General features: G+C 43.5%; 1 protein-coding gene across 7 annotated transcripts in view; it reads right to left on the bottom strand.

Moving 5' to 3' along the window:
- Window positions 1-2,974: 2,974 nt before the first annotated feature.
- Window positions 2,975-16,113, bottom strand: part of LOC109433210 (pleckstrin homology domain-containing family G member 5) — a 446,136-nt gene continuing 432,997 nt past the window's right edge. For 2 of the 7 annotated variants that reach the window (XM_062860795.1, XM_062860796.1), the window contains exons 15-17: window positions 10,362-10,945; window positions 10,170-10,289; window positions 2,976-10,110 (exon numbers count right to left, since the gene is read on the bottom strand). In XM_062860795.1, the coding sequence (XP_062716779.1) occupies window positions 9,837-10,110; window positions 10,170-10,289; window positions 10,362-10,945 (978 nt within the window). In that variant the 3' untranslated portion in view covers window positions 2,976-9,836. Of the gene's footprint in view, window positions 10,111-10,169; window positions 10,290-10,361; window positions 10,946-16,113 lie in introns of all 7 variants that reach the window. The other 5 variants (XM_062860800.1, XM_062860798.1, XM_062860801.1 and 2 more) reach the window with 5 other exon arrangements.

Below are 16,113 nucleotides of genomic sequence, written 5' to 3'. Positions count from 1 at the left end.
AGTTTCAACGCCCGCAGCGGGAATCGAACCCTCACTCCATAGCATGGTGCGATTATAAGCTTGGTGACCCTAACCGCACGGCTACGAGGCTTCACAGTCGAAAGCCATGAGTCGAAAGCCCGTTAAAACATTGATCTGGCCATCATCGCAGTATCCTATCTCTTGCTTCCACGAATCAGTCGATAACCAAGACCGCCAGCTAAGCGATGTGTGCTTAAGGACAAACGTCTTGAAATCCCAGCTCAATTTTGCACCAGAACTTAGGATACACAAATCTCAAGAAGTGGACTTCAAACGATTCTTGCTACATCTTGGGATTCTAACATGTCTGTCCTTAGCGTAATAATGAAAGTGGCAAGAATCGTTTGAAGTCCACTTCTTGAGATTTGTGTATTTTAAGTTCTGGTACAAAATTTAGCTGGGATTTCAAGACGTTTGTCCTTAAGCACACTTCGCTTAGCTGGCGGTGTGTTACTTGGGAACTGATAGAATAGGTAGTACAATATTGTTCCGATTTGATAACGCCCCTTTTCAAAAATGCTTTTGAACATTCTACAAAATCTATACGCATTTTAAATGTTTTTAACGTTGCAAAACACTCCTTCAACATTTATCTTTTGAAGAAGAGGGAAATCACTTGCTTTCAAATGTAACAGAAAATTAATGAAAAATGAAGGACTGACGCGCGGAGGGCATGATGAAATCGGAACATTACCCAAGCAACCAAAAGTTCGGATTCCACTTGAAGAACGAACTCAGAAGTTCAAGTTCGGTTCAATTCCAGGTTTCGTTGAACTTAATTCTCCAAAAAGTTACTCTTGTATTGTTTATGAACTTGGAAGTATATGTACAAGCTTTTGACTTCTCTTCAAAACGACATTAAAGTCGAAAAAAGGTTCAAAAAGAACTTATGTTGAACTTTAAAACAGAGTTCAATCAAATATTAACCGAACTCATGTTGAACTTTTGCGTGCCTTTAAAATTCAAATATAGTTCATTTGAACATATTCCAACAACTTGAAATCATCCGTTCCGAACTTGTTTCGAACTTGTTTTGAACTTACTACGGAAAGTTCGGATAAATATTAACCGTACCAAAAGTGAACTTCACTTGAACTTCGGCGACAGCGGGGCCGGGGAGAAGTTCTCATTCAATTAAATCACTCGGAAATCGAGCCCAGCAGCCACAGCTTGTGTTAATTTCACAAGTACACTTTGTTCCACTATAATATTTGAACGTACTTACTTGTAATCAACGCAAAGGATCCGTATTGTGTGGCTCAAAGGCTGCCCCCGCAGCGGAAAACTGTTCCCCCCAGGATGCCGCCGGGAATTTTTCGGCTGCGCACAAAAATTTTCCAGCTTTGCTGGATGTTTTCACACCCGTCTCACTTGTCACTGCAGCGCACCGGTAATCGACGCAATCGTATTCACTCAAAAACCAAGCTGAAAACTTATAATCTTTTCTTGAAATCGATACACTAGCCTTAATTTATTGCTTTGCACTGCGAACCACAACAAACTGAAAATGTCAAACTGCGTAAGTTCACAAGAAGTTCCACGTGAACTTCTTTCGAACTTTCGACTTCAAAAACTATTCCAAGTTCAGGGAAAGTTCACACGCGAACCTGATTGAGCTTTACTATATGATATCAGCACATTGAGTAAAATCCCACAGTGCATAACAACACATACATGGAGTAGTGGTTAGGCACCGACTTTCAACGAGGAGATCCCGAGTTCAAATCTCAGTAAGTAAAAAACATCAAACATTATTTCAAGGTATTAGTCAATTTGGATTCCACATGAATAAATGGTTCTTAATAATAAATTACTTTTGAGGACTAAACAATTTTTTTTTCAGTTTTTCGAAGTTTATTTTTAAGCTGAATAGCGTTCCTTTCAGCGACACAAGTGTACTTTTTGTGAACTGAAGTTCGGTTAATTACTTAAAAAGTGAGCTGAATAGAATGCTATTCATATACCTTCGAATAGCTGATTAAGCCCAAACATGCTATTTTATTCGAACCTTTGGTTGCTTGGGTACTGTAGTGACGGCATTCTATTTTCTTAGTGGTGGCCTCCCTTCCTGCATGGATAACCACCGGGACCATTGTGGCAACTCCTTCGTTGACAGAAAGGCATAAGAGAGAGACCTAACAAACATGACTTCTTAGAAATCGAATTCAAAAAAGGGCACAAGCAGTGAGGTAGAGGGAGCGACAGTTAATCTCGAGAGGTGGACTTACGAGATCGCCACCATGAGAGATGAGGATGGAAGTTGGAGTACCCCACAAGGAATTTGAGGCACCATCTGATGGAGAACGTGCCGCCTGAGCCGACGTTATGACCCCACAAGAAGCGACACGAAGCGCAGATGCGTGGCGTGGATCTCACGCGGATGCTGAGCCGCCATAGCAGTGGACTACCGGAAATTATGGGGTTCGACTGGAGCTGCAAGGAAAAAACTTGCTGGAGAGGCGCGGCCCGCTGAGAGCAAGAAGCGCAAGGCAGAGGAGATGGAACACTGAAAATGAAGCGAACGTTCAGCATGAATAACGTAACCGAGTGCTATGCGCGAGAGGGGAAACTGGGTCAAAGCACAGAGAACAGACATCCAAGCTAGAACAAATTTCATTCGGAAAGTTGTGTAAGGATTTGAATCTTTACTTGAGTAAGGTTGCAAACCAATACACGATGAAAACACTAACGCCACCAAACACCATATTGCCACAGTCAGTGGTGAATTGAAACATTTCAAGTGGTGAATTAAATTAGTATGGGAAATTAACCGATTGCAGCGCCACGATATTGTCACTCGTGTTGCCGATTTCAAATGGCCGTTTAATTCCTTACACAGTTTCGGAACAGGACTTGGATGTCCGTTCTCTTTGGTCAAAGGTAAGCCCCAAAAGGTTGACCCATTAAAGCCGTGGACCGAGGCTGAACGAAGTGACGAGACTCCCTGTAATTAGAGTGACTGGAAGGGAGAGTGGCGTCAATGTCAAAATTGGAACAGCGATCATCTGTCAAATCCATACAAATTCCCGTTCCAAACGAGCAGGAGACCTGTCAAAATTGGAACACGACGCCACTCTCCCTTCCAGACACTCTACCTGTAATCTCTATTGAAGCTGAGACCAGTAAAACTCAAACCAGTCTGCAAACACGATAGAGACGACGCGCTCCCGAGCAAAGTTTCATAGCAACCGGATAACATACTGTGTTATCTGATATCAAAAATAATTAACTAAATTTGTTCTCATTGTGGCTGAATAAGCAGGCAACATAACAAACATGATAACAGCCAAGTATATCTGTGATACCAATAAAATATCTCATTATGTTATCATCAAAGGCATCCTGATAACAACTTCAGTAAATCTTTCAATTTTATTCAATTGAAAATTTTATTTGTTATCAGAAAGATATTTGCAACGGTCATTGATAACTAACTTCCGTTGTTGTTGTCGACGATGATGCCCCCAGTTTGACAGGTAATGGTAACATGAATTACCAAATTGATAACACAAAATAGGAGGCAATCAGTGAAGTACTAGAATGAAAGTAGTGAGCTGGATTTTAGTATGGTGAGATGATCAATTCTCCATTTCTGCAATGAAATGGAGCAAACAGCGTGGGTTATATGATTTCTTGACTAATTTGATGCTATTTGAGCAAAAGTTTGGCTAACTGTGATGTTGTATTGTTTATTTCTTGCAACTTACTGTTACTTTCTTGCAACTTATGAGTTCTGGAGCGAACACTAGTTATCAGTTTGTTACTGCTCAGTTATTGTACTTTGCTCGGGTGGTCCTTAAGACCGAGGCGGACACATACGCTGAAGAGTCTGAGGGCCATGAGAGTGGAACATCGACTCTTGTTGCTGGGCACGGATGTGAGCAGTAGCCCAAGAGGTCCTAGGTGTAAAAACCTAGACGAGATCGCCCGGCGCCGCGAAGCCCGCAGCCGGCTTTAAGCTGCAGTGTGAGGTAGATGCACCAATTGTATTAATTCGCTAGCGACAAGCTTAGCGCAGCGGACACGCAGGGCGCAACAGGGTCCCAGTAGGGGAGGTTGATAAGGCAGCTGAAGTCGGGAAGATCAGAGTGTTGGTTGGTCAGTGTGCCCGCTCAGCTGTTATGAGTCGCCAGAGACGTGCTTCAAGTTCTTTGAACAAGGCCACAAGTCGTGGTTCACAGTTAAACCAAAACCCTGCGGGGCCGCACAACAGTTGCTGCGGCAGTCATTCTTGAAGTCTAGTACAGATATCGCCCTACTAGCGGGCCCATCCCGCATACCCTCGACAACGGGAACTGGTGAGTTGTGACAACGGGGCGATGAGTTGTACAACTGATGGATTTCTAGTTTCAGGAGTTAATTTTAAAGTCTAACGAGAGCTTTGAAATCGTGAACATTGAAGGGGTGTACTACTGCAGTTGCTATTATACTCCCCAACTCCTCCCGTGGGCCGATACACCACTTCTTGTCCATTCGTTTTATAGCGTGGTCATCGGTCAAAACTTCAACGCCCGGGTGATCGAAACCCGGGTAGAGGAAAAAGGCTCAATAATAGCATATTCTGATATTGAGATCAAAACGTGATATTGGCTTGATTGATATATGAGATTTAAAAAAAAATACTCCTGGAACATGATCATCAGATCGTATTTAGATTTTGTAAGATCTAACCAATAGCAGCGAGCCATTCGTTCGATCTTGAAATATCAAATTTCGATCTTGCCTAGGATCTTGCAATATCATTTTTTTATCTTGTTCAGATGTTCCAGGAACATTATATCTAAAAATGTTTTCAGATCTTTTATCTCTTATATCAATCAAATCAATATCATGTTTTGATCGTTAGCACTTCACCTCTACCCGGTAAGGGATAGCTGCTTATCTAGCACAAGAGGCTGGGTTCTACTCAAATCTATGGTCATGCTGAACGTGGATACAATCGTAGGAGAAAAATACCTGACCTAAGTCCTAATTCAGACTGGATGATCGACGATGGGTACACGCACAGTGTCCAACTAAAGATTCGGAACAGGATTGCACACGGAGAAAGACAGCCGCAGCCGAGGGTCATCAATAGCCGGGGGGTGGCTGACATTGCGCTTCGACAAGCCAACATTTGCGGAGGGATTGCTTATGAAGAGTAACACCGACGATCTGTCCAGTGTACTGGTGATGCCCAGTAATCGCAGGACTCCGCGCAACTAGCCTAAGAGCTAGGAGAAGGATGGAAAGAGCTCACATTGATGAGGGCAGAACGGATCGACGTGAGCGTGGCTAAACTGGCGCTAAACAAAGAGATTAAGGTGCGTAAGCGTACGAGCTTTAACAATCTCTGGCAGGCAATCAACATGACCCCCTGAGATGATGTGTAGAGGGTAGTCAGTCCCTTATGACCAAACCTGCCAAAGCTAGCTTGTCTTGGCGATGAACGAGGAACCCATTACGATAGCGAAGTCGCACAAGGTGAAAAAGACACCGGATCCAGAGAGTATTCCAACAGACCCAACTAACAATCACTCATTTAACAGGCACCATTATGACGAATTAATTCAGCATAATGTTGAATAACATTTGAATTATTTTCACGTACAACCTATGTTCGGGTTTTGTTCACACAAATTTGGAGAAGTTATAAAGCATCATGTTGTGCACCAACTTAATTTTTTGTTGTTCAATGCGTTTTACAAATGACAAGAAAGTTGTTATTAAGCTTTGGCAAAAATGACTGAAAATAAAGAAAATGCAAAAATGTTGAACTCTCACGAGAGTAATTATTTGCTCTCATGTTGAGAACACCTATTATGAAATAAGAATTACATATAAAATTACCTAAATCCGGATTAGAACTCGAGACCTGTAGATTACCAGCCGCATGCCTTCCTATCTGCGCCATCCTAGAGATGGTGAGATACAGCACCCAAAGCAAAACATAATCTTCCCATGACTCAATAATGATCACTCCTGAACTTGTGTTCAGCAGTGGTGAATTAGCACAGCACGTGGTAATCAACTGAACAATGCCTTATACTCAACAGCTGTTCAGCCCAAAACACGTGTTTTCCATTCTGGTTTCGCTGTCAGTATTTTTATCGCACGGTGAGAAAACTTGTATCGAATGCGGCCAAAAAGTGTTGGTCCTTATTGAAGATATTGTTTCCAGACGGACTAATTGCGATATGAATATGTTTTTATTTTTATTATTAAATATCGATCTTTAAAAATGTATGACAATATGTGGTGCGGTATGGTCTTGGACATGGTGCATTCACAGCATCTGTTCAGGTAATCTACTCATGCTCAGTCGAAGTTCATTGATATTATGTTCAATAAATAGTGCATAAAGATGTTTAGGGATACTTGAAATGTGTCGATTTCTGAATGCTGTTTGGTTATCTATGTGACTGTGGGAACAATATTCAGTAAACACGACAGCACTGAAATGTCAAATGCAACGATCCAAGCGTCTCGTACAATCGAACTGCTGCGGAAGATAAAAATATAATAATTAAGGTACAAGATATCTTGTTACAGACTAATAATAATAAATAAAAGCCTCATTTTTACGTTGATTACGTCTCTTGGCACTCAATGTTAAACTACATTATTCTATTTTGTTTTATTTTATGTGATTCGTTTAATATGTTGGTTCTTTAATAACTTGGTTGTCTAAACAGTTTTAGCCATGATTTATCCCTTAATCCGAACAAAGTTCCGAGTCAAACTATGACGGGCTGAAGGCGTTTATTTGACAAGTGAAAAGCACATTGTTCAGGAGCATGTGCTTATCGATGCATCAGCTTAATAAGATGCAGACAAATGTTTTGTTAAACTCTTTTGTTAAGGAATCAATGCTTGTCGAATAAATTTGTTGTTAAACTTTTGAAAAGTGTTTTAATTTATCATTGTTGATACCGACGAGGAAAGTCGAACATTGACTATTTTCTCAATTGAAAAATCATTTAAACAGTAATGTGTAGAGCATAATTTTAGTTCAGCTAACATTACCATTATTAAGCAACAATTCAGCAAGCTTGCTTGTTTGTGACTTGCAATTGTTAGTTGGGGAAGCCACTAGGGCGGCCATCAAGGTTCGCCTCAACATGTTCAGAATGGCTATACAGATGTGCCTAGATAGACGCCAATTTCCGGATAGGTGGAAAAGACAACGATTTGTTTTACTACCCCAGTACGGAAAGCCACCTTGCGACCAGTCGGTGTACAAACTAATCTGTTTACTGGACACCGCCGGGATGCTATTGGAGTGGGTTATTCTCTCGAGGCTGACGTTCTTACTGAGAGGTCAGATGACTCTAGGTCTAGGCTCTATGATAACCAGTTCGCTTTACGGAAAAGTTGACCGACGGTTGACCGAATGATCAAATGACCGAGCGTTCTGGAAGAAACGAAGGGGAATCCGCGACTTCGCGGTTGTCACGCTAGACGTAAAGAACGAGTTCCTAACCTAGACCTAACAGACATAGGTCACTATAGGCGGGTGCACGTAAATGGTGGACATAAATAAGTTCGTCAAAGTAGGGAAGATCAAGGTGGGCTGGTCAGTATACCATCTGACCTTCCATGATCCACCGGAAGTTTGCTTTACGTGTGTGGAACCAGGACACCAGTCACGGGATTGCTGTGCAGACGATGCGGCACCAAATTCCATATGGCACAAGGATGCACGAGTTCACTCACGTGTCTGATTTGTTCCGGGAAATCCGTGAACCAAAGGCACCCAACGAGTGGTCCAGGCCGTAGTGAACAAATCACAGTGGAGGTAACGCAGTTGACACTGAACAACTGTGACGCAGCTCAGCAACTGCTTTGTCAGACGGGACGGATATCGCCATCACCGCCGTACCCACCGGCAACGACAATTGGATCGCGGATGGGTCCAGAAAAATGGCGGCGATATGGACGACGGGTAAATACCCTGTCCAGGAGTTGGTGTCTACTACCTATGAGGGCTTCGTGGTTGCCAAAGTAAACGGGGTTTTCTCCTCTAGCTGTTATGCGCCTCCGCGGTGGTCGCTTGAGCAGTTCACGCAGATGCTGGACTGTATGACGACCGTGCTGAAAGAGTAAAAGCCGGTGGTAATAGCGGGTGACTTTAATGTCTGGGCCGTGGAATGGGGAAGCCGTATCTCGAACCAACGGGGTCAGATGCTGCTTGAGACACTGACTGGCAATACTAGATGTCCACCTGACAAATGTCAGTACAAAGAGTACCTTTAGTCGGAACGGTGCGGAGTCGATTATTGACGTTACTTTTTGTAGTCCTGGCATAACAAGTAGTTCAAAATGGAGAGTTGGCGATAGCAACCCGAATCATTCAAGAACTACAGAGCAAATGGCGGATTGACCAACCATCAGCAAGTTGAGCTGGCGCCCCTGCCCCTTCAAGAGCTTCAGTCCAACAAAGAGCCTAGTATTGAAGCAGGACATGATTGGTGAATCTTGTCTGGTCAATGTCATCAAAAGCCGATTGAGGCAGAATTTCAGAAGCGAAAATGGAGGTGAGTCACACTTTAGACAGGGCCGGAGGCGAAATCTGCAAGCAAGCGTTAGCCTTTAATCCAACATGAAATCGTAGTGTTTTTGAAGCTTTTGGAAATAGTTTAATTCTATTAGATATAAATAATGAATAAAGTATTAAATCTTTAATACATTATTCATTATTCTGGGCGGTAGGTCCAGAGACACATGCCAGCACAGCCCTTTTAAAAAAATAAATTAAAGATGTCGATGGACATTTGACCTGGCCACAGGTAAAAAAATAGCGAACAAGGTCTCAATTAAGATGGAGATCTTTCACTTTATTTATTCAAGTGAATACTTTGCCTCGTTTCTCCTCCCTAAACTAAAATTAGAATCATTTATAGAAAATCATGTTCAACCAGTTCGTAATAAAATTCATTTTCAAAGTACAGTTCAATGAAAAATGTTTCTGTTGCAATTGATATTGCATATCATGCAATATATTGAACACGGGAGCGGTGGCGTCGTGTGCTGAGTACACGTACCATGAAAAAATCACGCTTGTGGTACACAGCGTGTGCGTGGTGCCGATGAGGGTGGCCGAAGACGCGACTGCTCTAGGTTTAACTAATGTAAAGGAATTTAAATATCTTTTTTGCTTTGAATTGCTTATCAATCAGATTACCTATCATCTCACCATGGCCACTACGTGGCAAAAATAGAAAAAAATACCTATATCTTTCGTTTGTTCTCAGCATCGCCATCAACGACTAAAAAAGCGTAACATTCTAATATAGGTTTGGCCTATCCCTGCAAGGAGGGGGCTGCCTTCTAAACAACTTCGCGCAAAGTGAAGAAAGTGACTTAAAATAGGATACAAGTTCGCTACCTATGTTACACATACACCGAAGGATTCGAAAACAGTCTCATTTGTTTAAAAAAGTGTCACACCTTTTCGTCCAAAGTGTCTGTTTTCTCGTTTATTCCCTTCTTGCGCTCTAGAGTTTGTCACAGCATCATTTTGTTTGTTAGTGTTTTAAAACATCTTGGTTGTTGCATAGTTCAAAATACTTTCGTTGGAGTTAACACACTTTCGGTATAATTTATCAGTACGGTTAAAATATGCTTGTTAGTTTGCACCAAATCGAGTTGGTAGTTAAAATCCATATGTACAACAATTACGCATATTGTTACAACAAAAACCACAATACGCTTGTTTCTAAATTACCAAATAGTCCTCCTCAGCTCGACCGGGGAGGGAAAAGTAAATGCTATTTTCTACGGTAGGATACCAGGTAGAATGTGTCCTATCTACGGCTGGAGGGCAGTAGCTTATACTAGGTAGCTTCCCCACTGGGTGTGCTCGGATCGGTGTGAACCCCTTGACTCGTACTATGGAAGCTGTTTTTCCGCTTGACGAAGGCTACATTCGGTGAACTACCAGGCGAGGGAGACGTCTGAAGACACTGCTGGTGCTGCCCTAAAGTAGCCGAATTGAAGCTGGGTTGTTGGGTCAGGATAAAGCTTTGCTGCGACGCCACATTTCGGGTTTTGATCAACGGTGGGTTCTTGATCGACGAAGAGAACGCAAATCCTCGTCGAAGAGTTGCTCTACAATGGAAAGAGTTGTAAAAATGTTCTGCAAATTTTATTACTTCACAAAAACATACCTCGTCGGCGATGGCGGTGGGTAAGATATTCCTCGTTGACTAGGAGACAAAAGCACCATACCAGAATGCGAGTGGCTGGCAGACGTTCCGGGGACCGATAAGGTATTACTGTAAACAATACTAAGTTTATGGGATGAACTTTGGACACACTACATTTCCTATTTGCTTCTCTACTATCTAAACGAAACCTACCTGTTTTGTATGGAATTCAAATTCAAATTGGGCATACTCTGACCCAATCCACTGAATGGTTGCACAGTTAGAGAGTTTGAAGATGATTGCACTGTAGTTACGGTGGATTTTACCTTTCTCGGTCCGATAGAGCCCATCTTGCTCTGCAGTGATAAACCAGAAGTTCCACCTTCATCGCTAGACAGTGAGTTGGCCTTTTCAAAATCGATCGATACTGGCTTGGATTCGTTGAGATCGACGGAGCCACTATGGCTGTTGTTCAAACTGCTGACTCTGCTTCCTATGGAACTGTTCAGGGGTGACTTTCGGATGCTGAGGCTGTCATTGTTGATGTTCATATTGCTGGTGGCATTGGTGATGTTGATGATGTTGCCGTACTGACGAACGTCAGCCGCAATGCCCTGTTTCAGTCGAGTGTAGATATGTTTAGCCTTTGTGATCGAATCGTACCAATTTTGGGCTTTGGATCCCTGGAGTGAGAATGCGGCCACTACCATCGAAAGATCGTTCAAGTAGCAGCAGTATAGGGTCTGTTCCTTGATTTGCACCACCAGGCGATCTGTCATGTACGGCTGCCGAACGACCTGTAATGATGCGTAGAGTGTTATAGAATGTTGGATGTTTGAAGAGAGTGAGTGGATCAACGTGAGGTGATCGAAAGGTGAATGCAGCATTTCAACGAACACCTGAATGACACAGGGAGCGTAGGCACGGTTAATCAATGTAGTCTAAGGTACGACTTTGTCAGTACGGTGGTTGATGAGAAACAACTAAACTTGGGCAAATAAATGGCATCTTCTATTTCATTCTGCGAGGGTGAATGAAATCTAAGGACTGTTTATTAAAGAAAGTGGACATCTGTTTACCAATAGTTTAGAGTTAAAACTAAACAAAAAATTCTGAATTTTTGCTCAGTGTGTAAAAACATTGTTCACTTCGGCAACACACTCAAAGAAAATGGAAAAAGTAAGAAATTTCGAGCGATAGGTCGTATTAGCTTTGCGACTAGCAGATTAATTCTGCACAAATGATGTTCCAAAAAGTTGTCGTTTCGAGAATTGGCTTACTAATACAATTCCGGGACCGCAATTTTTTAACGCTAAGCAGGGGACAGATGTGCCGGATGATGTAGGGTACATCAGAACTGAAAAATTTGGGAAAACGTTTTTAGTGTGGCAAGCCAATTGTTCATGTGGCTTAAAGAGTTCTTCGTATTTCACAACGGGAACAATCAACTGTGAAAATAAGAGAAAGGAATGCATCAAAAATCGACTTCTACTTATCTACCGAAAACATACGGATCCTCTTTTGTTTTAGACGGATCTGGCATCCGATTATTACGCTTCTTTTACACTAGAGATGCTCAAGACGGAAAAAGTCGATTTTGTCGAAAAATGGCAAAATCCACAAAACTTCTCTGAACAGCGTCCTGTGGAAAGATACTGTACAATAATTAAGCGGCATCTTAAGAAAGATGGAAGAGAAGCAAGCTCTGTTGATTGATTAAAAAAAAATTGACCTGCGGCACAACGAAAAGTTACCGAGAAAGTTGTGCAGAATCTAATGGGAGGTATCAAGAGGAAAGTCCGAGCGTTCTTCCGAAAAGCGAAGTAAATGTTCAAACTCACGTGAAATTGGCCACATGTATATTGATTGTCATTTATAAAAAATAAACTAATGAATTTGTTCGAAAATGCATATTTTCTATTGAAAAACAGGTGTCCACTTTCTTTAATGAACAGTCCTTAAGCTGCCATTTATCTACTCAAGGGTAATGAGGAAGCTAGTAAGAATTACATATCAGCTGAACTCAATAAGATGGATTCCAATATGATGGCCGATTGCCTGCAGTCACTGATTGTCAGAATCAGGAGAAAAAGTAGACAGAAGCCATTTTACAGGATGTTAGGTTCGTAAGTGCAAACTTTTTAAAGACAAACGCCTTGAAATCGCAACTCAATATTGCACCAGAAATTTAAATGGACAAATCTCAAGAAGAGAGCTTGCGACGATTGTTAAATTTTTATTTTGCTTTTGCTCACTTGTAATAAGCTTAAAATAAAAAAAAAAATACGGTGCACTGGTTCGGTTTTCAATGAGATTTGCGCGTTAGTAGGTGGTAAAGTCGGCCATTGTGGCGGCTTAGCTTTAACTGTGTATAACTTGAAAATGGACAAACTTATCGCAGGTTTTTAATCTCCCATTTGAAAGATTATCACATTTTCTATGAAATACAATCTTTGAATTCATGTTCCTGCAATTGCAGGAACGCCGTCACAGCGTCCATTTGGTCCACGGCTAGATTATGTTTGGCAGCTAGGGCAAAGAGGTACCTCAGCGAACTGTACCGGACGACAGGGGCGTAGGTCTCGTCATAGTCTACCCCCTTTCGCTGAGAGTAGCCTTTTACTACCAATCGCGCCTTGTGACGTTGCACTCGTCCATCTGTATCCAGCTTTGTTTTGTAGACCCACTTGCACTTTATTGGTTTCCGTCCCTTCGGCAGCTCGGTGAGAGTCCATTGTTGTCTACCAGTGCCTGGAATTCTTCCTGCATCGCACGCTTCCAGCACTCGCTGTCGTCTCGTCGGAAAGCCTCTTGGTGTGACCGGGGGTCCTCCGAATAACGATCATCCAGCTCGGTAGTCATCGCAACGCACCCATGGTTTGGCGCATCGTCATCGGTGAAGCCTTCGAAATCGCTCGCATCGTCCTCAGAAATGGCTATCTGTGAAATTTTCAAACCAGGAATACCAGCACTTTGAATAGAAAAATCTTTAAACTTGCCTGGCAGTACGTGGACGGGAGACTGCGCCTCAACACCTTTGACCGAGGTGGTTCTGAAGTTTGTCGTGAAGGGAGCACAAGGTCAGTCAATGTTGCTGTAGATGTATCGCTCTCGTCAGTTGAATCTTCAGAATCGTCCTCGCCGTCATCATCGGAACCGGTATTGCTTGAGGCATTTGGCTCGGGCTGAGTAGGTACAGGTTGAAGTGACATCTCTGCAAAGTCTTGAACGTCCAGTCGAATCAGCGAGGAAGGCTTGTCCCGCTGCACCGCTCCCGATTCGCTAGCTTCAGCAGCTGCCTCGTCCAAGAAGATTACCTCACGACTCTTGATGGTCGTCTTCTTCTGCGGGTCGTACAGACGGTATCCTTTTGTCTCCTCGTCAAAACCAGTCAAGATGCACTCAAACGATTTTGGATCCCACTTGCGTCGCTTCTGTTTCGGAATCTGAACCATGGCCTTCGTTCCGAAAATACGCACGTGCGACAGAGTTGGCTTCTTTCCACTCCAGGCTTCCTCGGGCGTCATGTTGTGACCACGGGTTGGCGATCGGTTGGTCAAGTAGACAGCGGTTGACACGGCTTCGGCCCAAAAACGTTTCGAGAGCTTGGACTCGAACAACAAGCACCGTGCCTTCTCCACAATCGTCCGGTTAGCACGTTCCGCCATGCCATTTTGCTCGGGGGTATAGTCGTTTGTGGTCTCGTGACGGATTCCTTTCGAACTGAGGTAAGATTGAAAGCCTTTGTTAGTATATTCCTTACCATTGTCGGTCCGGATGGACTTCAACTTCTTTCCGGTCTGGCGCTCCGCCATAGCGTGGAAGTTTCGGAAAACGTTCATGACTTCATCCTCCGATTTTCGTTTCAGGAAATATACAAACGTGCGCCGAGTTTTGTCGTCGATGAAGGTGATGTAGTAACGATTACCCCCTAGAGAGGTCTCCTCCATCGGTCCGTTGATGTCGGAATGAACCAACTGCAGCACTTCTGAAGCTCGAGATCCTTCCTTGCCGAATGGTAGCCTAGCCTGCTTCCCCATCGGATAGATTCGACAATCCTTCGTAGCCTTCTCGTTGATCCGGATTCCATCAGCTAAACCATTTGCGAGCTTCCTAATGTTTTCTCCGTTTAAGTGGCCCATTCGTTTGTGCCACAGCTCCATGCTTCCAATGGATGTACAGGCCAATACTGTTTTCGGTCCGCTGCCTGCCTTGTCCAGTTTGAATTGGTTGTTCACGTGGCTGCCAGTCACCACAACTTTGCCTTCGGTATTCAGCACCCTGCATCCTTGGTTCGTGAAGTTCACCGAATAACCCTTCTGAACAATTTTGCTTATTGACAAAAGGTTTGTAGTCAGAGAAGGGATCAGCTGAACGTCACTAATCGCAACACCGTCCTTGTCCTTCTGGCACGCCGGCCAAATCCTTGCCGTACCACTAGCGACGATGTCCATCATGCCGCCGTTAGCTGCCATTACCTTACCGCATCCATCGTCGAAGCTTTCCAGTAGGTCCTTGCTTGGCGTCATGTGTGCGTAAGCGGCCGAATCGAAAACCCAATCGTCTGCTTCTCCCAAGTCGAACGTTGATAGTACCGTGCAAAACGTGTCGCCCTTCCGTGCTTCCCTGCAGTCCTTTGCGATGTGTCCGAACCGGTTACATTTTCTGCATTTTGGACCCTTCGGTGCAGTAGACGTCTGTTTCTGCTTCCCGTTTCTATCCTGCCGTTTATTGGTTGCGAAGGCTTGATTATTTTTTCCGTTGCTATGGTGATAATCATCTTCCTCTTGCAGCAACTTGGTTTTCACGTAGTCCCCGGTGATTGCCACGCCGGAGTTTTCCAGCGCCATAATCATCGGCTTGAACTGCTTCGGGAGACCGGCCAGTAGCAGCATTCCAACCCACAGCGACGGGATCTTGAAATCCAACGAATTCAGCTGGTTGGAAGTAGCTACCACCTCGTTGACGTACTCTGCCATGCTAGTGCAGCTTTCCAGGGTCAAACGAAGCAATTTGTGCAGTAGTCCTACTTGCCTAGCCAATCCTTTGTCCTCGAATGCTTGCTCCAAACGATCCCAGGCTTCTCTGGCCGATTCCGCATCCTCGATGTGAACGTAGATCGATGGATCCAGCAACAAGATGATTTTCAGCTTCGCACGAAGATCCTTCTGTTCTTCCACAGCCTCGAATGAGCTGGAAGGCTTGATCCACCGTATGAGCTTCCAGGGAAACCGCTAGGTTGAGTTCCGGAACTTGAAGTCATCTTGAATCGTGTCTTGAATATTCTAGCTTGCTAGCAACAGGCCCATAACCTGTAGAAAGTAGCTTGTAGACGTGTGTCTTCAGTGGTGGTTAAAACTAGAATACATTTATTTCTGACAATCTTAAACTCTATAACATTCATGGCATACTACGACTTCACTTTTGTTCAGTCTTCCAACAATTTTTATACCAGACGAGCGGAGACATTTATAAATGGATTGCATATAGGGGAGATCGTGGGGTCCCAACACATCCCTGACTCGGAACAAAGAGTTGTCTACCTCGGGCCCCAAGGGTATCCAATAGTAGCACTCTGGAGGCGTCATTATCCGGGCATTGCCAAACTACGTGGTCGATGTCATCATAACCGAAACCATACTTAGTACAAACGTTGCTCAACACGTGGTTAATCCTGTGTAAATGCGCATCTAGCGAGTAAATGGTTGGACATAAATCTTGACATCACGCGAATGAAATTTCGACTTTCATCCAAACCATACCACCACACTCGCAAGGAATCATTAAGTATAATGGAATGTCACCACCGTCCCAGCTGGCCATCTCGCTAATCATTTTGCCAACTTTGAACAGAACTCTGGCGAACAAAATGGAAAAATTCATCGTGTGAAATTCTTCTATCATAGATGTGTGCGCCACCTTCCTGTGCGCCCATCTTTGCGAGAGAGTCCGCCTTCTCATTGCC

The sequence above is a fragment of the Aedes albopictus genome, chromosome 3, assembly GCF_035046485.1.
Source record: "Aedes albopictus strain Foshan chromosome 3, AalbF5, whole genome shotgun sequence".
Classification (NCBI taxonomy): Eukaryota; Metazoa; Arthropoda; class Insecta; order Diptera; family Culicidae; genus Aedes; species Aedes albopictus.
Note: the sequence above shows the minus strand (reverse complement) of the source record. Positions and strands in the feature narration are given on the sequence as shown.